General features: G+C 41.1%; 2 protein-coding genes across 7 annotated transcripts in view; one reads left to right on the plus strand and one right to left on the minus strand.

Annotated features, from left to right (window-relative positions):
• The window catches only part of fam131bb (family with sequence similarity 131 member Bb), a 50947-nt gene extending 32342 nt beyond the window's left edge, over window positions 1-18605 (minus strand). For 2 of the 5 annotated variants that reach the window (XM_082552419.1, XM_082552423.1), the window contains exons 1-2: window positions 7132-7220; window positions 4857-4926 (exon numbers count right to left, since the gene is read on the minus strand). The gene's annotated coding sequence lies outside the window, so the exon portion shown is untranslated. Of the gene's footprint in view, window positions 1-4856; window positions 4927-5072; window positions 5172-6483; window positions 6598-7131; window positions 7221-18496 lie in introns of those variants that run through there. The other 3 variants (XM_082552426.1, XM_082552424.1, XM_082552425.1) reach the window with 3 other exon arrangements.
• On the plus strand, window positions 6696-25701 carry zyx (zyxin). 2 transcript variants are annotated; one of them, XM_082552416.1, is made up of 10 exons: window positions 6696-6912; window positions 17641-17876; window positions 18650-18906; window positions 19730-19825; window positions 20794-21357; window positions 21570-21711; window positions 22362-22531; window positions 22648-22826; window positions 23262-23382; window positions 23492-25701. In XM_082552416.1, the coding sequence occupies exons 2-10, from the start codon at window positions 17654-17656 to the stop codon at window positions 23603-23605; spliced, it is 1866 nt and encodes a 621-aa protein (XP_082408542.1). In that variant the 5' UTR covers window positions 6696-6912; window positions 17641-17653; the 3' UTR covers window positions 23606-25701. The 2 variants fall into 2 exon arrangements, with proteins under 2 accessions (XP_082408542.1, XP_082408543.1); XM_082552417.1 differs by lacking the exon at window positions 6696-6912 and adding an exon at window positions 7522-7621.
• Window positions 25702-25952: the final 251 nt, after the last annotated feature.

Genomic DNA, 25952 nt, shown 5'->3' on the forward strand with positions numbered 1-25952 from the left:
GTCTCCCTCTCCCGTGTGCGTTCAGCCTAACAATGCACTGCAGCGGTTTCCTCGCTCCTCTCCTCCCCTCGCCATCTCCCTCTCAATCACCCAACACCTCCTCCCTCTTTGCACCCCCCTCTCCCCAACCTCCCCAACACTCATCGCTCAAAAAACATTCTCATACACCAACATGAAACAATCCTGAGGAGAGAGGAAAAAAGCAGCAGAGGGTTTTCCTTCACAGTCAAACTGCTGCTGAGTCTCCACCTCCTCCCTCTGTCATCCCTCACTATTGATCCGCCCACAGTCATCTCTGCGCCTATTTCTTCTGTTCACTAAGGATTACATTCCCCCTTTTTTGCCTTTTTTTTAATCCCCTTTTCACCTTGCCTGCTACACTTCTCTATTCTGGTAAAAAAAAAAGCAAAAACAAACACCTGTCTCCTTAATCTACAGCTCTTTCTGCGTCTCTCATTAGACCTGTGCCTCTTTCCATTAAGTCTGTGTAATTAATCACGTTTTACGTTCAGCTACAGTTTTGCTTTCTAAAGAGGGTGAAAAGAAGATAATCGAGATAAAATGGTTATTGTGACACAACCTGTTTCACAGTTTCTTCACAGCATGTGCCTTTTGGCCCTTCCCTAAAAGCCCTACATCACTCCTCCCTAAACTAAACTTAGCGCTCAAAGAAGACCTCGTTATAAACCAAAACAATTATCATTATGACTTCTGCACCCTCCGTCTACTATATCTATAACGCCATCATACCAAAACCTTTCCTCTCATCGGTTTTCTATGAAATCGTGCATTTATTTTTACTTTGATGTGTGCTGTTTCTAAGCAGTCTGGAGACAGGTTTATTTGTGGTCATTTCTTTGTTGACTTTGAACTCTCTGGGTAAAGAGCAGAGAGAGAGAGTGAGAGAGGGAAAAGAGCTGGGCAGATGGATGGAAGGAAGAACAGAAAGCAGGGAAAAAGGCGCAGATGGAGGGAGTGATGAGAAGCAAGGCAGGCAGAGAACAGTGGAGTCATGTGCGGGAGAGGTGTGGAGAGGATGCTGTGTGAAATAAAAATTAGCACTCCAGAATGGATGAAAGAAAATGACGGTCACTTGGAAATATACAGTCATGGTTGTGATGCTGCAAAAAAAAAAAAAAAAAAAAAAGGGGGGGGGGGGGGGTGCCAGACATTAGAAATCATACATAATCCAGCCAATCCCTGCACTCTGGATTTCCATGTGTATTAGCTCTGTTTGTCAACTCCCACAGGGGTTTCTGCAGGGGTCAGCTTCACTTCTATAACATGAACCTGAACCCTCTAACCCTGTTTGCAGCTGACTGGCTGACGCTGTTGTTTTAAATCTCTGTCTCAGTTCTCACTCCATCTGCCCATCACTGCATGTCAGTCAGTGGAAGTCTCTAAAATCCTCAGCTAATCTAGGCGTATCTATCCTGCTTTACCTGCATTTCCCTGTCAATAGGATTCCTGTTTTATACTCCTTTTCTCCTACAACACTTTGTACATTGTGCTTCTATAAGGGTTAATTGATTGACTATTTTGAAAATCGATTAACCGTTAAAGAGACGTAGAACCCACAATCCCAGTTCATGAGACGCCGCTTTTAAATCTCTCACATAACAAATTATTCCTGTTGTTGTTTTCAGCTGAACAAAAGAAGATATCATAACACATTTCTCACTGCTTTCTTTTTCTTTTTGTTTGTAGAGCAAAGATTAACCGAGGATAATATTTTCACATTAATCAATAATGGAAAATAATTTTAGCAGCAGCCTTTTCAGGCAGTCTGTGACAATATGGTGATCTATGATACCGCCTAGCAATGTGAGACAAGGTCAGCCATAGATGGAGGAAATTCCTGACACTAATCTCACGCATGATGCATAGGCCACTCACAAATGTGACTGCCTCTCATCGTCGTCGCCGTCTCATTACTTATTCTCTCACACGCAGAGACTACAAAAAAAAAGATACCGTGACGTAAAACGGCCTCGCAACACATGACACGGACGACTTCTATCATGTTCCTGTCACCGCATCTCTTGTTTTCTTATCTCGGGTGATGATGCTGCATTGAATTTAGATGCAGTGGCTCCTGTTTAATGTTGCCTTGGGGACTCACACCCAGATAATTTCTGTAATCAATGATTTTCATGTACCTGTCACTATCTGTCTATCAGCTCCTGGCTGCTATGTAGGTTACACCTCAAGGATAATGAATACCAGCTTCAATACTGTCTTGTTCAGACAATCTAAAGGCGTTCTGGCTGATGCACAGGAATGCCTGCTCCAGTCTTTCTAAAGGTAGTATTAAAAACTAGCTCAGACTGGTTAAACTCCTTTGAGAAAGGCCCTTTTTTCTCCACCCTCTGCCACCTTTAGTCGGTGACTGTCTACTGTTTTGTCTGGCTTTTTTGTGATGAATCAAACTGCTAGAGTGTGTCATTATATGTGTTAATTGGAACCACATGTTACACACTTGCCTTCGCTACGTTAGCCATAAGGAGAAAGGGGATGAGAGGAGGGGTGGCATCTGGCTGAAACTGGCGAAAGAGAACTGATGCGAAAGGCAAGGAGAGAAAAGAAGATGAAGGGGGAATGAAAAAAAAAAGGGAGGGAATTACTAAATTGTTTGTTTTTGAGGAGGCAAGGGGTGTAGGAGGTGGGTGGGAACAAGGGAGCAATATAAATGTTGTTATGAGAAGAGGCAGTCTCTGATAAGACATTCTCTAATGACCGAGTTTATGTCATTAGCTTTGTTTTAGCCAGTGGGAGAATAGAGTTTATGTGTATTATTAGCTGGCGCACTGAGCCACAGTTTCTAGCTTGGATTCTTCAGCACACATATTTTTGGGCTGTTTTATATTTGTGTGTGGGTGGTATAGAGTCTCTCTGTGCATGACTTGTGCGTATATGTGTTTATGCAGCCGTTACACCGGGCAAAACCTTGCGTACGAGGAGTTCCCAACTCTCCTCTATTATTTACAATTCTCTTTCCTCTTCTCCCGCAATTACCCTACATTCTCTCGCTCCAGCCCTCCTCGTCTAGACCACCATGCAGCATGTTCGTCCTTAGATACGTTTCTGCGTTCAGCTCGTTTCCTTCAGCTTCTCAGCATCTCTAAGAGTCACGTCTGAATTTGCGGGTTTCCACCTTACACACCTCTGTCTTTTACACATCTCTAGCTCGAGCCGATTTGCTTGCTGTCAGAGAACGTGGGGGAATCTTCTAACCTCAAGCCATTTGATTCTGGGCTGTGTGCAGCACAGTAATGAATATCAGTCTGACACCTGCTGGGGGGATTAGAACACTGCAGTCTAACCCTGGCTTTGATTGGAAGCCAGTTTGGCAGCGAAGAGACTTTTCCTCTCAGTGCTGAGTGACGAGGACATGTTTTGCCACAAATATGCAGGTTCTCATCTTGGCTGATGTGCACCTGGAATTTATGCTTTGCAGATTTATGTGCATGCCGTTTGCTTTGCATATCCATTGCAGGCTACACTTTGTGTTTATACTGGATTTTCACATGAAAGATTCTTCATCGGCTTTTTCTCACACTCCAGTCTAAATTTATTTAGCCTGCTTTCAGGCTGGCAACCTGATAAACAAAGTAAACACAACATCTGTAGAACCTTTGCTGACATTTATTTGCAGGATAATTATCTTGGTCTGTATTAGTGTTTAGCTATCTGTTCAATAAACTGGCAACTGATTGTATAGAAGGTGAAGAATGCATGCATTACTCTAATGCTGAAGCTGATAGTGAGTATACTGGGTAACTTGTGCCTTATCTTATCTTAGTTATAACAGAACCATTCACTCTCTTCCACTTATCCAATTCAGGGTCGTGGAGGTGCTGCAGGCCATATCATAGAGACCATAGAGACGTGGGGTACAGCCTTGACAGGACGTCAGTCGCTTGCAGCAATAACACAGAAAGACAGACAACCATTCAGTTTTGCATTCACAAACACAGTCAATTTACAATCACCAGTTAACCTAACATGCATGTCTTTGGACTGTGGGAGGAACTGGAGTACCCAGAGATAACAGGAAAACATGCAAACTCCACAGAGAAAAATGCAGCCTGGATTCAAACCCAGGACCTTCTTGCTTTGAGGATACAGGGCTTACCGATTCTTAATGTGGTGCAGTAGCCATGAAAAGCAGCTGAAACCACTGTTTGCTGAATTTAAAAGTGGAAGTTAGCCTTATTTCTTACAAGTTCTTTAAAGGGGTCACTGGATAACCTGAGTTGGATTAAATGTTACCTAATTACCTTATTAATGTTAAAAAAGCAAGGGCACAAAATTAAAAAGGTAAAGATGCATTTATGTACAAGATAAGTTTTTATGGATCATTTAATTTATTCTGGATGAGCAGTTCAAAGTTAAAAACATTTCAATCGCCTTGCATACAAATGGTTTCCCACATTCTCAAGAAATTATTAAAAGAGAGAGAGGGGGGGGAGAGAGAGAGAGAGAGAGAGAGAGAGAGCGCGAGATGGAGCGACCATGCCTCTGTATGGACAGGAAATTATTAGGATTTTAATCATAAGCACTGAGGTATTATGTACTAAGTACTGATTCACGCACAGTATGTGGTGGACAGAGAGAAGTAAAATTTAAAAAAAGAAAGAAAGGAAAGAAAATTGCAGCGTAAGGAGGACAGACTGAGAAATGAAGCAATTGGAGAAGAAAAGTGGTGAAAAAAATGCAGCATTATAGAGAGGGGGGGGGGGGGGGGGATATGGCACTTTAGCGAGGGAGGGGTGGAGGAACTGTTCATTCCAAGGCTTGGCCACATTCCAGTCTGTCTGGCTCTGATTCCAACAGCCTCCTGTTTTTTGCCTTACCTTCACACTCATTGGACCCTGGAGCTGCCTTCTCACTGCCTGATCCAAACTTCAGTCACCAAGGCACCACCTGGTTTAAAAAAAAACAAAGGAGGAGAAGAGCATTAAACATGTGTCATTTAGCTTAAACCCTTCACCCGTCAAAAACAGTCACAAGAGAGTGGAGGAAATTTGGAACAACACACAAACATTTGTCATCTGCCTAAAAGCCCCCACCCTGGATGGGGTGCATATTCATTCTCTGTGGAAACCTCTGGGTGGAAATTCAACATATTTTTGTCCCACTGGAAATGTGGAGAGACTGGAAACATTCCTCGCCGGACAATAGGCTATCAAAGACCCCACAGACCACACCCTGTAGTTCACAGACATGAATCAGGCAGCAACAGGTTACACAAGCGCCGCTGCAGAGGTAACGGAACTGAGCAGAGAGCTCTGCTTACGGTTTCACAATCAGACTGAAGTGCAACTCTGTCCTGTCTCAACCTGAACATCATATGACGATCTGTGAGTTGGCAGCAGCGATGAGAATGTGCAATGAGACGATTAATATATGTGTGTACAAATAAAGATGACTCACATGGTTTTCATGTGATACACATTTGCTTTTTAAAAGGTTAATCCAACATTCAGGCTCCAACATTAATCATGCTAAAAGCACAAAATAAACATTCTGTTTGCAGCTTTCCCCCTTGTTTATATGTTGAAATACACAGGATGGGACTTTTCATTTGACTTTTAATTGTGAAGACTAATGTTTACACACTACCATGTCTTCAGAAGACTTGATCGCTCAGTTATGTTTGCCCTCTAACGTGTAAGGAAATCATTTTAAAAAATGAAACAAGTAAAATTGTGGAATTTCTGGTTTTGTATGACCAAATAAAATAAGCAAGTTGCCAGTACTAGAAGCTAAAACATGACCATCAAGTTCTTAAAATAACCAGTTGTTAATCAGTTAATCTACTTATCATTTTAGCCCTAAACAAGAACAAAGTGTGACTGCTGTGAGAACTGAGAGCATGCTCTGTTATTTTTAGTGTCTCCATCTAACTGAAATGAAACATTAAAAAAGACTTACTTAATAAAACAGAAAAATGACTACACGTGAAGAGGTGATATATGACTCACACCAGGTAGGCTGTGTGAACAATGTGAGTTGGATGTTGGTGAGAAACAAAAGAGCATTATGTCATTGACGTGGCTGAGCTACAGGATGGGAGGTGTCACTTTAACACCAGGTTGCACATCCTGATTACAGGGACAGATAAAATGCAGTTGGTATCTATAATCGAGTTTACTAATCATGCGCACAGAGACTTTCCACGTTTACGGTCTTGCTGCAAAGCAAACAATGATGTGGCAGCCCACTTGGCAACCAATACAAATAATGCCTTTACAATCTGATCTTGAGCTGTGCTAGTCTAGGCAGGTAAGAAGAGCGGCACTAAATGCAGCTTTGTATATTTTCATAAGCTTGTTTAAAAGCAGAAGCGGTCAACTTTTTACAGCCACTGTGCCTCACAGCGCTTTAAACCCGCTGACTGCTTTCAGTGCCTGCATCTAATCAAGCTTCTAGCCCCATTATCTCTCCCTCCCATTTGCTCCCTCGTTCCCCCACTCTGACCTTACAAGGAGAGGCAACAGGGTTGATGTCATTGAATGAAGAATGCTGCAAGAATCCAGAGAGAAAAGAGAGCAGGAGGAGGAGGAGGAGGACGAAGAGGGGGTCTGACTGGACAGTTTATGAACACACACACACACAGAGAGAGAGAGGGAGAGAGAGAGAGAGAGAGAGAGATTTTGTTTACATAGTAATGCACAAGTCCTAAGCCAGACTCAAACGAGAAAGAACTTGTTTGGAAGGATGGTGTCATTCTTTCTCCAGGCTGAAAAGCAAAGGGGGAGGGTCTAATAGCTGGAGAGGGGAAGAGAGAAAGAGAAGTTGCCATTACTGACAACTCTTACTCAGCCCAGGAGCCAGAGAGGAGGAAGAAGAACAAAAGGAAAAGGGGGGAAGTAAAAGGGAGATCCACAGTGCAGCTGTGCTAACAGGGTAAGTAAATGTCTCTCTTGTGACTGGGATCAGGATGGAAGGAGGTGGTGGCATGCTTTAGTTACGTGAGCAAATTTTTACAGGTTACCTAATAAGGTAAAGTCCTTTTGCAGCGGCATGCTAGGGCAGATTTTCGTTACTCGGAAGGAGGTGTTGAAGGAATGTCAGCTTTGTTGGCGTGACAAGCAGTGTGGATTTGTCATAAGGTTCGGTTTTTACCGTTAAAAAAAACAATGGTGCAGAAAGACACCTCGTGGTGTGCGGGGCTTCCCAGGTGTCTCTGTCAGACTAGCAGTTTAGCGTTGAACGTGAACAAATCCACTCTCCAGCTGATGATACTGATGATAAGGCATGGCTATGCGGAAGCTCCTGCAGGAAGTCCAGCTTTTCTTAAAAAAAAAAAAAAAAAAAAAAAGGAAAAAAAAGTTGTTTAAGCTAGGCAGCTAGCCATGCAGCTGTATGCTTTTATTTATTTCACAGGGTAGCACAATTATTAGATTTGATGACAGTGCTACTGGGACAAACTGGTTTCCATATGTGGTAACGTTACAAAAAAAGGGGCAGTGGTGTTTGCGTTTCACCGGGGCGAAACCTACTGACCAAAGCATGAGTCGCCTGGGAGTGTAGGGGCGTGTGCGGAGCTAATAGTACCATTAGTGTGACTGATGCTAAGCCACGCAGGTTATCACACAGCTGACCTACGGTGCAGGTGAGTATCGGTAAAAATATGTTTTTGTTGGTTTAATTTTGGGGTTAACGTGTGTTAAAGCTAAACTGGATGGGCTAGCGTTGTCATGGCGTTGTGTATGTTAATATTAACCTGATTGGGACACGTCGTTAGCTACGCTAGCAAGCTTTAGCGTAAACCCTTCATTTGTTATCCTTAATTTTGCCCTAATGAAGGGCTGGTTCAAGTACCCTAGCTGCCGCTCACCCAAGCCTGTCAGCTGTCAAAGTAATGACCAACAGATGTAAACCTAACTGAGCAGCAAACTACTGTACATCGAGTATGTTAAACCTATTGATTGTGCCAGTAGGTGGAACTTGACTTCGCTGTTATAACTCCATTGATTAGGGCTGTAAGCATGGCTGTTTCAACTCTTCAGCGCAGGGGGGGTGTCACACTTATTTTAGTTCTTGGTGCACAGCTAGCCTACTATCTGAAGTGGGCCGGACCAGTAAAACCATTACATCAGGTTTTTCCCCCCTCCTGCAGGTGGGGCCCAGTGCTGTGCCAAATAGTGATCATCTGCTAGATAGTGACTTCGGATGTTTCTCTGTGCAGTACCTTTGGTTATATTGGTGATATAATGTAGTCAACACAATTTTCGAAGCAGTTGTGCATAAAATAAAATAAAAAATGCTTGTTTTGTAAGCATCTTTAAGACGCTGGGTTATTGTACTCACTTTTTGTTCTACGTTGTAATCAGTCCAGTCCTTTGTGGCCACTTTAAATATCTTTATAGAACTGTAATGTTAGATATTTTTTATTGTTGTTATCTGCTGTCAAAAGAGCTATGACAAAATAATAATGACCGTTTTTACCCAGATAAATAAATGTAATGTGTAAGTCACTTTGCCATAAACTGGTTAAAGCTTCTGCCTTGTGATAAAATGTTCTTCTTGGCTCAAAATGGTTTGGTATCATTAATGTTACCAAGTCATATTGAAACGACTCATTTGCAGCAGTTTAAATATAGAAAATCATTTTTGAGCAGATACCAGAAGTCACATTTTACCACAGCACCTTCTTTTTTGTTGATCTTTCTTCATAATAATTTAAGTTGGATCTCTCTCTCTCTCTCTCTTTTTTTTTTTTTTTAATTCTAAGTGATCAAAACAAACTGAGTTGTGTGTGGCCCCCAGGCCAAATGTTTGACACCTTTATTGTTGTGTGCCATAATGAGGTGAATGAAATATTTAGAACACTTCTGACTATTCTTGTCACAACCACACCCAAAATAAAGCAGAAGACATCACCTTTCTGACACTGTCAACAAAAACTGAAAATGTCTGCGCTTCATCAAAGTACGATAGAGCTGGACTGCACTAGTATCAGTTGAGCTAAGCTCAACTAAGCTGCCTATTAGAAAGGAATAAGGCTGTACACTGGTTTGTGCTTTTACAAATGCAAGTGTCCAACGGTGGTGTAAAATATCAGGAATGTGTAGGGTATATGGAGGGAAAGTATCAGTCACTAACAGGCAAATTATAACAGCAGGCAGTGGTGGAGACAAATGTACAGCTTTGCATACTAACATGCGATTAGTGCTCAGCGGATTAAAGGAAATTGGGGCTTGTATGGATATACCATTTTTAGCATAGATTTCTGCAACCCTGAGAATGTTAAATTCCTCTGACTAGGAGGACTCAAGGAGCCTTAACCCAAGGCCACAGTAACTAAGCTGTGTTTAAGAACAACTTAAAGTACGAACACTCTGGTCTGAGGTTTGTGTGGTGCAGTTGCAAAGACTGGGAATATTATGATCTCTGACGCCTCTGTAAGTTGGTGAGGCAACTAAAAGATATGAGAACAAGGACTAAATCGAGCAAAGAGCAATCCTCCTTAATTGTAGGAGCTGTGAATCAAAAGGCACGAGTTATTGTAGAGGAACACTTTGCCTCAAATCCCTTTTTTTCGTCTCTCACTTCCTTGTGACTCCTCTTTGGCCAACACTAGACTGTATGTAAATGCATTAAGAAAGAGTTTTTGGTGGTGTAAGTGTCTGACGTGATAATCCAGTGGATGATGATGTGACCAGTTTTGAAATGTTTCCTGTTTCCATCACTCATCCAGCTGCGTCAGAACACAGCACTGTTGCTCAGTGCACGTCCAGTGACCTGTAAGACTGGACTCAAAAGAGTTGTTTGTCTCCCGCATTAGTGACCCGTGGCCCAGACACGCTTTCCCAGAAACCGGGTGTGCTATTAACATCAGAACAATAGAGAGTTTCATGAACAACACAGTAGTCACAGATAATGTGTCTAACCAGGGAGGAAATACTGGAAGTACTGTTAGGTTTTCTTTGGGATAGCTGTTCTTTAATATTCCTAGTGTTGTTTTGGCTTAAAAAATGAGACTACAGCAGTTTTGTTTTTTTGGTTTTGTGTTGTTTTTACTCATCCCATGTGGGCATGGTGGTTATGTCACTTGTAAGAAAACTATCCACATACTGTGGGTGTTTTTGTTTTCTTTCAGTAGCATTAGGACATAGACTTGTTTAATGAGGCATCGTGTTTCAGTGCTTCCTTTTACAAAGCTAGAGCACAGTATATTAACTAAATTTAGTTCCTCTATAACCATAAACCAACAGGCCACTGCTAAGTTCAAAGCCATCCTCGTCAAAAGTGGAATAAAGTTTTCCTTAAAAGCCACATAGTTGCTGCTTTCAGAGACAGCTTGTTCGTGTTAAACTTTGTCCAGGACAAAAAGCAGCGATAACTGAAGGCATGCCACAAAATGCCCTGGTTTTACAGTTTTAAATATTATTTCATGCTGTGCCTAAGGTCTTTATTTTATAGTCTTGAAGAAGTATCCCAGTTTTCTAAGGCAGTGAGCCTGCAGCCAAGCTGATGAGTGCAATAACCCTACTGGTTTCTATATCCTTCAGGTAGTTAGGCTGTTTACACTTTACCTCAGTCTTTTTCTTTTTTGGTGAAAATGAGTTTCTGGTATGAAGGAATCAAAACCAACTGTGCCGGTTTTCTACTCTGTTAAAGCTGTCCAGCCATGTGGCGTTTATACAAAGTTCAAAAGCTAAAGAGCACCATATGTGATCTATGCTCGGCCTGCACGATGCCATCCTTCATCACAGCTGTAATGTAGAAATGACTAAGTGCGTCCTCAAGTGATGTCATTCAGTTCAAGTGGCTGGTAAGAAACCGCAACCGGGGTTTCTCACCCACCACTTGTACTATGATTTTCAGAAAAGACTATGAGATACAAATCTATAGCTGTGCTCCTTTACAGAAGATTAATACATACATTGGATTATGAGGGCAAGCAAAGACATCCATGTCTTGTTAAAAGAGAAAAAAACACTGCAAAGATGCATAGAAGGAAATGGTGATTAGGGGAAAGCAGAAAATGGGGGAAAGGGGAGGGGGGGGTGATGTCATTGAGTTGGTGTGCCAGAAATGTTCCTCAGCTGAGGGTCTCTCTCATCTCAAGGATCAGGTTTCAAGATTTGCAGCAGGGCATCTGGACCTGAGTGTGTGGTGATCTCACCGCCTTGAATCCCCCAAGACTGCATCGAGGAACATATGAAACCTAACGCTAGCTTATCATCACTGTTTGAATAATTAAGAGGACTATTGTTGATTTAGAAACTGTAACTAAAGGGCGAACTCATAGCCTCCCATTTTAAGAAGGCACTCATTTTAGAAAGCCACATGGAGCTAAGTGTTCTGTTTAGAGTCTGTTGTGGCCACTACTTTCAACATGAAGTAGGTCTTGATAGTAGGTTAATAAGTAGCCAGCCATTTTTCCAAAAGGCTGAACACTCTTTCTTTGAGTAGTCTTATTCTCCCATTCCTGCAGCGAGTAGTGGAGCCTCTCTGATGCCACTTTCACCTCTTTACAAATGAAACAAAATGGTTTACATCACATCATGCTCAGATTCTACTTTACAGTTAAACTAATTTATTCTGTCTAGGTGACTCTAGTGTGCACTATAAGCAAAGAAGAAGCGAGAGGAAGGTAAAGGAGAAAAGGCAAACCGAGGGAAATCGGCTGTTAACACATTTCTTTCAATATAAAGTTGAGCAGAGCTGAAAGGTACAGAAGTGTTGAGCTGTTAAAACCAGAGTGACACTGTCATAATTACCTAGCACAAGTTAACATTATGAAACGCATGAGCCTTAATTTTAGGGTGCAGTATCTTGCACAAGGACTCTCCAACATACAGACGAAGGAGCCGAGAATCAAACCACTGAAGTTTTGAATAAATCTCTAAATCCTGAGTCACCATGAACAAGACTCTTTGGGAGGCACAGATGAGAACTGGGTAACCAGTGAGTAGTGTAAGGGCTTCATCCAGGAGTGTGGCTGAAGCAGATATTGTGATGTGTATGATTTGACATGAAGATGATTCAAAAAGCCAAGTTTAATTTCCCTTATCCAAAAACAGACTTTGTTGACAGCCACTTTGAAGAAAGCCACCATCTTGGCTAATGGGGTTTACCAAAGAAGTCATCATAAAAGGGTAACTATAGCAGTTTGGGTACTTGAATCCACCTACAGAGAATTTCCCTGTAATGCTAAATTTCTGCGGCACTATTAAGCTTTATCATATGTTGGGCCAGTTGGTTTTAACTGGTGGGCAGTGAGCTATCCAAGACATTCTGAGGAAATTGCATTTTCAAATGCCACAATGACATGGCTTCTTAATTTAAAAAACAAACAAACATGGGTGCAGGTACTTATTTATATGGGGATAGATGCATTTTTAATTTCTTTTGCTTTTGCAAGTTCTAATCAAACCTTTGCACACTCATGCAAACACATGCACCACTAAATTATTACGTATCTGGAAGACTGGCTGGTATAGAATCTCATTTAGTAAACATAATTTATTGTAATGCGTACTACTGTATTGGTATTAGTTACTGTAACTTCAGCGTTACAGTACCCGTGTAATATCAGACACTCTGTTAATCTTTTACATTTATCAGGATAATACAATCATTTACAATTATGGTGACCTCTGATCTCTTGTCCCTTAACACCAGAGAGGTTGATAAAAGGTATCTGGCTATAAACAGCTTAAGAGGCTATTTATCAGTCGCGTATGTGCCAGTCTGTGTAACAGATAATGAGCAAAGAGATGTGATACAGAGTACAGGCTGTTGAGCAATGAGGGTTGAAATGTCGAGGGATCGAAACTGCAAACTCATCATAGATGTTTGTTTGTTTGTTTATTTATTTGATTTTAATGTGGTTCATGAACAGTTGTCAATTACTGGTTATTCCAATGAACGCTACAGACTGCTGTCTCAATTGTTTGTTAAAAACGACAAGTAACAGAGCGTCCATTTTACATAAATGTTTAAGGGTCATATCAATATGTAGGATGGGTGGCTATTCAGATTTTCCTTTAGAAAATACCTTTGACACATGAATCATCATCGTGTCTCGTATCAAATTTTAAGTGAAAAGGGGGCTTAAGTTACAAAAAAAAAATGTAATAACCGAAATGGTAAAAGCTAGATACATCAAGCAGGATCTCTGCTGCAGCGATTATTTATCTCATGAAACTTTGTCTTGTAAAAAGGAAATCTGTTGCTCACAACTTTTTACTGGTATTCAATAATGCACGGAAAATATGCTCAAAGCATGAATCATGACTTTCACATCAATCTATGATTCAAAAAAGGATGCCTTAGACTACGTCATGACGCAGTGGAGCAGCTGACACTTGTGTGAAAGTTTTAACACCGTTGGTTTGGACATATATGGTTAGAATTGTTTACCATCAATAAATCTTGCGCTGGAGGAAGCTGACCCTGAAAGCAGAAGTACTGCCGTCTCATCAGAGAAGCTAGTAAATCATGAGCACCAGGAGGAGCTGTGAGGGTTTTCGTGTCTTGTCAGAACATGAAGCGTTGTCTGTGTCCCAACAAAAAGGAATGAGGATGAAATGCTCACTGTTATTCCTGTTTGGTTTAGTTTTTACCATCCTTTCGGCTCTGTCTACATAAAAGTTTAAAAGCCTGTATCAAACCCCATCTCTTTTTTTTTTTTTTTGGAAAGCATATATGATAACTCTCGTTTTTTTTTCCATAACAACAACTAATAGTCTACATTTTAACCAAAATGCAAAGTATTTTCTTGATGTTTTATGTAAAAGTTACTGCATCTTTGCCTCTAAAAGTACGTCTCTGCTTTAAGGAGTCCATTTCAGTGCTATGATAGCAAAATATTTTCGATAATATTTCCATGGCAGTCTGTCATCATCTCTATCAAAAGAACCTTGGTAACATTATTAACATACTAGGAATTTATTTCCTTTTTAAGGAAAAACCATGCACAGCAGCTCCTCTGCAGTAATAGAAATGTTGAACCAAAGAAAGCTGTATCAGTACACACTGCTTTGCTTTGTCGGATCAGTTGTAAAAACATAACTTTTGTAGGAACTGCCTTCAGTACAGCAAGCTTATAATTGATGCACATTTACTGGATTGTTATTAAACTGCAAGCGACTGAGAAAACGGTTTTGCACTCCTCTCAGTGTTTCCCCACACATAAACTTTACTTCTCTGAGCCCCACAGGCTTATTAATGACCACCCAAGAATATTTGGCAACCTCTTAGCAGTTCTTTCCTGTGTTTCCATACTGAGCATTGCTGCTGTGGCATAATTCCCCTAATTTTCTAACATAGGCTGTGTAAATGGACGTAGCCACCATGACATCACTCATCGTTAATGAAGTCCTCGTATGAAACCTTTAGATACTTTGCTATTTTGAAAGGAGAGCTTGGTGAACATGAATTGCCCAGCATACCCTCAAACCCCCCTTTCTCACTCCTACAGTGGACTGGATGACATGTTTTATTCAGTGTGACCTGAAACAAGCAGTTGAGCCCATAAACGCATAAGGAAAGTATTATTGAGGTCACAGAGCAAGACAGCTGTGCTCTGCTTGTACCCAGAGGAGTTGCCCCCTGCTGGCCTTTAAAAAGAAGACAGGTTTGAGGGACTTCCATCAGGCCTGGAAGCTTGATCAATCTTTTATATTGTTTGTGTATTTCCATGTTTGAACTCCAACTCCACCTTCTCAGATTGCAGTTGAAGACACGTGCCTGTCCACCCTCCTCAAATATAATCTAAATATTTAGGACACATTGCTTCCGTGACATTTATGAACCCAAAAAGTGCCAAGTAAGATTAAATGACACAGCAAATTACATATTGCTCGTTGCCTTCACTTTATCTAATTGTTTCCATGTGCAACTCACTCTGTCAAATGTTATGACTTCATGGCTTTAAGGCGATACCATATCTGGAGTAGTCGTCCAAGGACCGGTTGTTCAACTTTTGCCACAGTTCAGATCATTATTTTTATGTATTTTAAAGCTTCAGAATAAAACTGTTAAATAGCAACAGTGTGTGAGTTAAGACCGATCGGATGCAGGGTTGGATTTGTGTGCGTGGACGATTATGTTGGAACAACCATGCTTTTGACTAAAGGTCGTGTCTGGGGCCGGTGGCCTTCAGGGAAATATTTGCAGACTTGGCGAGGAATCTCGGTGGAGACACAGGACTTACGTCAGTGTTTGTTTATCCACCAGCATATGTGAAGTAAATATTTGAGCTCAGCATTACATAAAAATGTTACGATAGCTGCCATCGCACTTTGAGCAAAGTGGCCGCACTCTGAAAAACATGCACTTGCTGCGTTTTATACCACTGTAAACAACCATGTGTTGCTTATTGTAAATTATCTCTGACATCGGGGAGTGCCACTGTGTCTGTCAGCTCTGTATGCATGGCCTCAGGACATTTTCACACACTTGGCTCTCTCGTGCTTTCTCATTCCGCTGTAGACTATTTGCCAAAGCCTTTTTGTTTAAAGAGTACTGTTGGTTTTGCAGAATGCTTATGGGTTATTTTCTTCCTTACTGCTATTTCACTAAAACCAGAAATGGTCCAAACTAGGGCTGGGCTATATCATACCGTTTACGGTAATACCGGTGTAATGTTGGGCAACGATAGGAAAATGAAATATCGCGATAGAAGATGGGTAAAATGTGCATGCGCAGTGCCTATGTTTACATACACACATGGCGGCGACGCAGAATGAGAAGAGCGAAAGTGGATCGTTAAATGAAACGGATGAACCAGAATTGGTTTGTAAAAATGCTGCAACTTCAGTGGTGTGGAACTGGTTTAGCTTTCATCCGTTAGATACACAACAAAGCACTATTTTTGGTAGAGCATGCTAGCGGGCCGTCGTTATTACCGTGTTTTTTTTGGAAAATACGGCACACTTAAAATCAATCCTTTGATTTTTCTGAAAATCGACAGTGCCCCTTATAATCCCGTGTGCCTTATGTATGAATTCTGGTTGTGTTTACTGACCTCGAAACGATTTTATGTGCACGGCGCTCGAAAATCAGTCAAATGTTCCAGTACGACTTTGCTAATCTACGAACCTGCACCGCTTGATGGATTGTCGGAGCACTGTCGTAGGCAGGAGCCTCGCGGAGTGATACGTACTGTGCTTCAACATAATATTACCGTATTGTGTGTGTGTGTGTGTGTGTGTGTATAACCTCTTTTTAAGTTTTGTGGATATTCTACATGGTTATGTTGAGGATATGTCGGCCAATTTCCACTGGAAAAGCCTTTTGGTTAAACTCTCAGCAAGGAATTTGCATTTGCACTGTTACATTTTTTTTATATAACTTTAATGCACTTAAAAAAGCTGCTGGTTTAAGTGAAAATACATTGATGTTTGTTTGTTTGCACTAATAAAGTTGAGGAGTTGTAAAGTATTTTGTCTAGTGTCAATTATATTGTCAGTTATATTGTTATTGTAAATTTTCAAATGTATATCGTGATAAATATTTTTGGGCATATCGCCCTGCTCTAGTCCAAACTAAATTTTTTGAGATGCCACAATAAAGGTCAGTTAATTTTACTTGGACTTCAGGGATAGAGATGGTACCCAGTAGATGCTCATTTTAAGACTGTGCTGATTTTTCGTTAATGCAAAATACTTGTCATGCATCCTATTTCATGTAAAAAAAAAAAAAAAAAGTGCTGTGGAAAAATGTAATCTAAATTAATTAATTTGCATATATAATTCAGGCTTTTTTACTGGCTCCCAATGGGACCCTGTGTTGAAAATATAAGTAAGCAAGATTGGTTAGCATATTGTAAAGGCAAAGAACCTTACTTAGTAGAATTCAGTGCATGTTATTGCTATTTCTGGTCATGTAATTAAAATGTGTAAAAAGTATGGTTTATCTTTGGTGTTCTAGGAAAAAAACACATTTTAAGTTATATTTAATTCCAAAATTTATAAAGGAAAACTAGTTGAAAAAAGATGAGGTTTGAAATAATGTAATACAACAATTTAAAGAATTTGGGAATTTCATTCAAAGTGTCACAGAATCTGGAGAAATCCTGTATGAAAAGGCTAACACACTGACACAACAATGTCTGTAAAAAAAGGGCAAAGTTGTGGAATATTTTCACTATGTGATAACACACACTTCAATTGTGATAACCATTGTTGTTGATCTCTGCGCCTAGATGCCACCCCCGCTTGTTTTGCAACTGCCCCACCACCATCCACAACTTGTCTTAACTTGTAAAGCTCAGACCAGCTTCAGTTTTAATTGAAACACAGGTGACAACAATTAAGCATATTTTTGTAAAAAAAAAAATAAAATTAAAAAAATCAGTGTTGAGTAATTACAATGTCTAAAGCAGATTATAATTGGGCTTTGATTTGCAACTGTGTCTGGCCAAGCGTTTCACTGCTGTGTCATCACCACTAATGCAAAAATGCAGGACGTGCATCTGCTGCCAAGGAATGCAAGCCCTTTGAGTTCAGTCAGCTGATTAACGTTGCTTTTATCATGTGGATTGTAACAGTAGGAATTCTGAGGCTGTAGCTCTTTGATCGTCACTGCAGCTTGTTTCATGTTTCTCTGTTTAAAACAAAAAATTACATTTCCTGTACGGTACCCCCTCATTGTGTTCCCTGTTGTCATCCTCAGATAAATACAGAAAATGGAGGACTCCAACAGCAACAAGCCATTCATGGTGACATCCTCTCTGAACTTCAAAGTCACCACCCCTTCCTTCTACAACCAGCCAAAGAAGTTTGCTTCTGTGGCCCCCCCACGACCCAAAAGTCAGACACCTCCCTCTGCTCCATCACCAACACCAGTAGGCACAGGTGTTATTGGCCGAGTTGGAGACCTGCCTCCACCGCCCCCTTCACTCTGTTATGGTATTTACGTTTATTTTTGTCTGTATTAAGTTGTATCCACTGAAAAAAGCCCTCATTCCCTATCCCGTCCACTGCTGCTTCTTATGCTAGAGCATGCAGAGCTTCACAGTTGAGTACAGGATGGCTGTGGTGCTGTCTGTCTCTCCAGCACATTACATTACTGTGCTCTTAACGCCTGCCTTTTAAGGGTTCTTCTGAAATATGCAGATAGTCTGGGCGATCTTGCTTTTGTTGGGAAATTTCGTTTTTACTTTTAGAGCTGTGCACAATTACACTTCTATAAATGCAAACAATCAGACAGTTCAAATTAAAGGTTGTAAGGATTTAAATGCAATGTATTTCCTACAAGGTAGGAAATGCATTTGGTTGTGTTAAGATGCCAAAAACGCATTTAAAGCCACTTTCGGCTGCATCTTTATTCACAAGAGGTCACCACACAAGTATCTCCAAATGTTTTATTTATTTATGTCGAATACCCTTCCTGACACACACCCAAAGAGTTTGTCTCCTCCTGCGATTGAACCAAGAGTCTTTTGCTAATCTAAACATGTTTCTTGTTTTATCAAAAAAACCTCCACAGGGCACCTTTTAATGCATAAAGTACATAACAGGATACCTACCAGGCATCAGTGCAACAGCCAACCAGCAGATCTCAGTGGCCAAATATTCCAGACAGTTTTGATGCTTTGTTGTCCTGTTTTGTGTTAAATTGAATACTTGGACGTTATTTTTGTGAATGCTTTTAACCAATCATCCCTCCTCGTTTTTGTCAGACTTCCCACCCCCTCCTCCTCCACTGGATGATGATTTGCCAGCCCCTCCCCCTGAATGCTCCACCATTCCCACTGCCTCTGATGCTCCCCCTCCCGCGTTCCCCGCTCCACCTCCAGTGGCAGATGACCTGCCCCTCCCAGCTCCCCCGGAGGAGAGCCGCTGTCCACCCACCTGTCCCTCTCCCCCTCCTCCCCCTCCTCCTCCACCTCTCCCTGCCTCCAGTACCAATGCTTTCAGTTCTTCGGGGACCCCACAGGTGAGTCACAGTGGTGTCTTCATCCTCCTGCACACTGCTTCCTTCCTAACTGCATTTAAATATAATTGGATAATTATTTAGGACATTTTTGTGTGACCATATTGAGTCTGTGGACTGACTGTTGGCAGGAAATGCTGTCTTTTGAGATTTTTCCCACAAATTATATTAGCATTAGTCCGGGGTAAATCACCCACTTTCATTCGTCTAACAGGATTATTGCCAATTTACGTCACTAAAATACTTCTTAGGCATGCAGTGTGTTATGAGGTTTATTGTGGAGATGTGTATTGTAGGCTTTCATTAGTTCCAGTTTGATTGTTGGACTACAAGAGCAACATAAAGATGAATTATTTTTATTATTCTTTTTGGAAGTGCTAAAAAATGGCTGTAAAATAATATAAATATGATTTAAACCTCATGTTTGTATCAGCATTGAGTCTGTGCTAAATGATAAGCAAACAGCCAGATAAGTAACTGAAAATAAAATATTCTCTTTCATCTAACCAGAAATATTAACATAGCAAGCTTTTATCATCATTATAATCACCTTTTTAAGCTTGTTTGTCATCGTTCTTTCATTTTTGTGTTTTGTCACATCAGTAATTGTTTAAGCGCTGCATATTGTACCCACTTTGGTCACATTCGTTTTTTTTAAAGTATCCATATTTAATGTTTTTGCTGTGTATTTATAGTCTGTAACAAAGTAACCTCTTCAGCTACATTTCTGCTCCTCGCTCATCCATCCATCCTTTTTGCTTCATCGTGATTCCCCAAATTGTGTATATTAACTTTATTTCTGTGATCTCCATTCTTCCGCCACCAGAGATTCACGGAGAAGCAGACAAGTTTTGATAAACAGCTCAACTCTCTGACTGGCATGTTGTCTGAGATGGAGACCAAGGGACCTTTCCACCCCAAGGTATAATGCACAGGAAAATAAGGACTACAGTTTAAACATTTTGGTTTTCAAAATGCATTTAGTGGATAGCAGTGAATACAAGTGTAAACAACTGCCATGAAACTCCTTGGTCAGGTGCACTGGGACCCTCTGAGCGAGATGTTGACATTAACAAAGTACTAACGGGTGGAAATGGCAATACGTCTTGGTTGTTTACTTGTGTTTAGATCCCTGAAATGGATTTAAAAGGCAAGTGTAAACAGAGGTTGCCTACAGAGCAAACAACCAGATGAGTAGCAAAATGACAAGACTCAGAGGAAGCCAGCTGTAGAAAAACAAACTGACTCCTGTGGAGAAGAGAAAAAGGTAATGCTACATGGGTCAGGAGAAATAGTTTGGGGACATACCAGGTCGGTTTCATTAGTCTCCCTTCGTCTGTTCAGGTGGAAAGAAGTCAATTAGTAGTGAACTGTTCGCACGGTGCACCAGACTGAAAGAGAAAACAAAAAGTGAGATAGCCGGTGATTCACACTGAGAGAAGAGACACTTGCAGAGAGGCAGAGTGATGCACGCAGAAGTGAGTGGAGAGCATGAGAGTGTGATGAAGCCAGAGTGTGCTGCCAGGGACCCAGTGAGAGGGCCATAAATGGAGAGTGTTTTTAATCCAACAGGGAAGTACTGGATCAAGGCAGAATAATGCTGGCTCAAAACCTGCAAAATAAATGTCAGAAAGACGAAGCACTTCTGATAAGCTCAAACTTTGGAGCGCCTCCAGTGTTTACTTTAATCAAAGTACCTCATTCAGTATTATGATAGTGTCTGCTTGTAGCATTTCACCATGCAGGGAATATTAACTTCCCTCAATTCAATTATAGTTCATGGTAAATCAGAAAAACTCCATTCTTACGTGAAATTAGCGTTGTTGTTGTTTTTCTTTTCTTTGCTTTTCCATCATGATAATCTTTTGTTTAATGTTATTTCACCCACAGATACCAAGCCAGTATTCATCAGCACCCAAGGTCTCAGCTCCTCCAACCGCTCCCAAACCAGCCCTTTCCTTCCTCCCACCTCCCGAGATGGGCGATCGCCCTCCTCCTGCGCCCTGGGCAGAAGAACTCAAAGCCAGAACGAACCGACAGGGCAATCACAACGCTGCGCCAAACTCTGCCGCTCAGTCTTTCGCTAAAGCGCCGGCCGTGGCTCCCAAGTCTGGATTCGGAGGAAGAACGACGACATCATCAGCTTCTCTGGCGCAAAAAATCAACCTGAACCTGAACCAGACACCCACCGCTGCCAGCAGTGCACCTAAGCCTTCCCCTCCCATAGCTACTTGCTCTTTCCCTCCACCTCCTGCGGCTCCGCCTGCACCTCCTGCTCCACCAAATAACATGGCCACTGCACCGGCTGCTAATCACGTAAAGAGTTCTCCCTTTGCCAGTCAGATGAACGCAAACCAAAACACTCCTTCTGCTGTGCCACCTCCTCAACCCAAAACGATGGCATCTCCGCCCTCCTCCTTTAACCAGCCAATGAAAACTACCCCTGCATCGACGGTATGTTCCTGCTTTTTGCTTTGCATGTACTGTGGAAAGTCACAGGAAGTACAGATAATTGATTGTCAGTAGATAGGAATGCTGGACATGCACAGTGTTTGCAAAGGTACAGTTATAAATAACAAAATCCTCTATAAGACGCGTATGAAACTATAACATGCCTTAAAAAAATTATACATCTGCACTTATGGCTTCTTCCTCTTCTGTGGCAGCCCTCACCCCCGGGCCCAGTTCCTAGTGCAGGTGGAGGTGTTCCTCTGAACATGAAAGAAGTGGAGGAGCTGGAGAGGATGACCAAGGACTTCATTAGAAACATGGACGCGAACCCACCTCTCATCACCTCCCCTCCTACAGGTGCAGACACGAAACTTCAAATCAAAAGACACTTTTATTTCACTTGTATTTTGCATCTTTCTGATTTAATTAGAAAATAATTTATTATAATTATCTCCAGAGAGTGCACTGATGTGGCTGAATTTTGAATCTCATTGTTGTTAATTACAGTCATTAAGTAGCTGCTCGTTTGGAAAAACTTGAGTTGGTGGCATGGGAGAGGCGTTAACAAAAGTAATGGTTTAACTTTTTGATTGTTGATAATCTTAGTGAAATGAATGCAGGAAAAAATATTACCAATGAAATATTAATGTCCCAAACTGCAAATATTCAGCAGACATAAGAAATTATTCACCTTTCAGTTTGTTGACTGGTTGCAAAATGCAGATTTTTATGGACATCAAAATATATTCACAGTTTATCCTTTGTGATCTACAATTTAAATGTGGTCAGTTTTTGTCTCTCCAGTGTTACATCTATGACCCTAAAAAATAAGCTGCATCTTTGGGATAACATATTGACTGTGCAGAACAGTTTACACAAACCAAACAAATGCATAAAACTACAAGTTTCCCATCTGTGTTTATTACACTGTTGTACCAGAGCTGAGTAAAGAGACGGAGAATTTGCTTGTTCATAAAGTTGTTTGTGTATCTTTCTCTTTTCTTCAGAGGTTTGTGGAAAATGTGGTGAGGCTCTCTCCCGTACTCAGCCAGCAGTGAGGGCCATGGATAAACTCTTCCACTCCACCTGCTTCTGTTGCATGACCTGTCACCGCCCCCTGCAGGGCATGCAGTTCTACGACAGGGATGGTTCACCACAGTGTGAGGACTGCTACGTGGTGAGGAGATGCAGACATTTATTCATCTTATATTCTTGCTGAATTGAGTATATAAGGTGCACGTTTAACTAGTTTCTCACCTCCATTCTCCTCACATTCATGCTGTTGCTCCTCAGAGCTCCCTGGCTGTGTGTTCTCGATGTGGGGAGAAGATCACAGACCGTGTGTTGAAGGCAGTTGGACAGTGTTTCCATGCCCACTGTTTCCGCTGCAGCACCTGCTCTTGTGTACTTGAGGGGGCACCCTTTATCACTGATGACAACAACAACCCCTACTGTGTCCAGGATTACCACAGGTCACTATGGATTTCCACATAAAAAAATAATATATTTCTGTTAATTCCTTATGAGAAGTGATCATGTGGTGCAGTTCTTCTTGCAAACATTGTCAGAACAAGGATGTGTGGTTAAAACCAACAGTTAATTTTGGATTCCAGTATTTGTACCCATCTAAATGATCAGTGAGATAGTTTATGCTAGAGGAAAGAACACTTTAAAACCTCTTTCTCATTTTGATCAGATCGCTTAAAACTTTGTTTAGAGCTCACTCAAAATGTGTTTGACAAAGCCAACTAAACTTTGCTGCAACTTGTTGCCAGGCCCAGAAGCAACACACTTTATTACATCTCAGTGGAATATCACTGATTGTTTCAGTGTTTCCTCAGCTAGGGGTGTGAATGCATAAGAGTTCAACTGAGGTAATTAACTCAAATCCACCTCCCTTCTCGTAGGCGTTTCTCCCCTATGTGTGTGAGCTGTAATGAACCCATTATTCCAGCCCCGGGCAGCGAGGAGACGGTCAGAGTGGTAGCTCTTGACAAGAACTTCCACCTCAAGTGTTACCGCTGTGAGGTAAGACCTATACATAGTTGTTTTTGTTTGGGGTTTTTTTGTTGTTGTTTTTTATGTGTGTCACAGGGTGTTTCAGCTTCTGATAATCAATATTTCAATTACTTTGCAGGACTGTGCTCGCCCTCTCTCCATAGAAGCAGATGAAAATGGCTGCTATCCTCTGGATGGCAAGATCCTGTGTATGAAGTGCCACACCCAACGAGCCAAGCAGGCCGCGCACTGATTGGCTAAAGCAGCATCACTCAGCGTAACAATGAACCAAAAGCACAGGATTCACCCAGCTGCAGATTTTTTGCCTTTGCGACAGGGCTTTGTTCAGTATATGTGCGCAGGTGTGTGGGTGAATGTTCAGCGTGAATACGTATGTTTGCATGCAGATAAAGTGTAGTGTTTCCTTCGTCTTTGTTCACTTTATTCAGTGCAGAGGTAATGTACTGCACCGAAATTGGTTTTATTCCACATCTCCTATTCTCCAATCGCCCATCTCGCCTTCTTTGTTACTAGAGCCTTTTTTTTTGTTTTGTTTTTTTTACAGTTTTTTTGTGCCAACTATATGTTTACGCTAAAAATTACCAGCAGAACTTGCACAAGAACAGTTGGGTCAAAAGAACAGTCTGATAAATATAAAGTTGCCTTTCTCTGTTTCTTGCCTAGATGTTGGTAGTAGCATCATAAACTGGTTCCACTGGCTGTATTCTTTCTCTTTGAGCATTTTAACTATGCTTTTTGTGCCTGAGACCGAGGAGTGTAAGAAACCTCCAAATTGACAGTCATGCAGATGTCACCATCCTCGTTGCCTGAGAGTAGAGTACATCTTTTAGATTTCGGTAGTTGTTACACAGCCAGGCATGATTAATGACGCTTTCCTGCCTAGAAAGTACTTCATATCAGCTAGTCTACTCCTAATAGCATTTTAAAGTCGCGTAGGGCTTTAAGGCAACAGCAAAAAGAAAAATGGTGAATATTGCTTTGATTTTTTTGTGATGTGAATTTAATGCTTTACAGGCATGCATTGAATTAACTCTTGTTGCTCTCGCTACTCGATGATATTGTATAAGGGCAAGATGAGAACAAAAATCAGCTTTTTTTTTTTTTTTTTTTTCTCCTACAAAATAGTTTAGAGCTGATTGAACCATGCTAAGTATTTTTAGATGCATGCTTTGTGGACGGCGAGATTTCGTACAAACAAACGAGCACAGACTCCATCCTGGGGATCTCACAATCAAAAACCGAGTTACTTTTAACTATCAGCTGTATGGCTGAAAACGGGACCTATCAAGTAATTTCACTGTGCAGGGGCCATTTTATTCAAAGTCATACTGAGAGCATTTTACACATGTGTAAATAAAATTGCCCCTGCACAAGGTCATTGTAAGCAAATAGAAACAAAACACCAGTGTTTGATGTGCATTTATTATTATCTCTTAGCTTATAAGCTTTGTATGATATAAATCATGGTCCTGTTTTTCCTAAGTATTAAGGTTGCATACGCAGCAGTACTACAATAACCTGTCCTGGCAGCAGGGCGATAGAAATGTAGAGGCATTCCAGTTCTAGGTAGCAATGTTTAAAAACACAGACCAAATCTTTCTGTTTAGAGCTTAAGATCAATAAAACGGTTACATGGGATTTGATGTTGTAACATTCAAGCGTGGTTTTTGTTTGTTTGTTTGACCTAAGTTTCTGGTCAGTTTCTCCCGTTGCCATGATTACCACTATTCTTGCCATTACTTAACTTTTGTACGTTTAGTCTGTTCGTGTCAGTTATATACTATTTTATTCTTTTCTTGCTGTTCTGTATTTTGCTAATTAAAGCTTACATTTATTTGGTCTCATTTTAACCTGGCGCTGTGCCTTCTCCATTATTCTATCCTATTGTTCCTTCTGAATTGAGCCTGGTTTGCAGCCACAGAAATGAATTCCTCGGTAAGAAAATTGCTGCTTGCGCTTGCAATTGAGCCTGGTGCAGTAAATCACCAGAATGACTAACAAAACATGGCAATAGTGATTCAGCATTGCATGCTATCTGTGGAAGCAGTGGTGGAATTTCCTCTAGTATTATGTCCTGTGTTTCCACCGACTACTCCACCTTTGTGGCCCTGCCTTTGTCATCACCATGTGATATAAACTCTACCATAATGCCTTCATGGCTGCGTTCATCGGGCATTGCATTGTGTTACATCCTATTGTATTACATGTGGATGCCTTGTCCTTTCATATAACTTTTTATACGTTTGATATGTGTGAATGTCTTACATTATTCTAGTCCTATCCATCCTTTTTGGCTGTATCAAAAAATAAAGAGAAATGTTAAATCCATGTCCCAGTCTTTCAATTTCAGTTATGTGCTAATATAATGTATACACCCACATCGCTGGGTACACTGCACCCAACTGATACCCGTGAAGCATGTTTTCTCTCAGACCCTCAATGTGGTTCACTGCTAGAGTTTGACTGCTCTATCAGTTGTAAACAGCCATATGTTGCGCTGATAATGACGACAGCAGACCTGTGTGCGTATGCATTTAAGCGTTCTTTCCAGGAACTATTCACCCCGTTCCAATCCGATG

This window comes from Aulonocara stuartgranti, assembly GCF_965226115.1.
Source record: "Aulonocara stuartgranti genome assembly, chromosome: 11".
Classification (NCBI taxonomy): Eukaryota; Metazoa; Chordata; class Actinopteri; order Cichliformes; family Cichlidae; genus Aulonocara; species Aulonocara stuartgranti.

What these genes read in the sequence shown, in the direction of transcription:
- zyx (XM_082552416.1), top strand. Translation starts at nt 17,654, where the DNA reads ATGGAGGACTCCAACAGCAACAAGCCATTCATGGTGACATCCTCTCTG. An exon ending in GTTCTTCGGGGACCCCACAG is followed by an intron (nt 18,907 to 19,729) that starts GTGAGTCACAGT and finishes TTCCGCCACCAG; the next exon opens with AGATTCACGGAGAAGCAGAC. An exon ending in AGGGACCTTTCCACCCCAAG is followed by an intron (nt 19,826 to 20,793) that starts GTATAATGCACA and finishes TTTCACCCACAG; the next exon opens with ATACCAAGCCAGTATTCATC.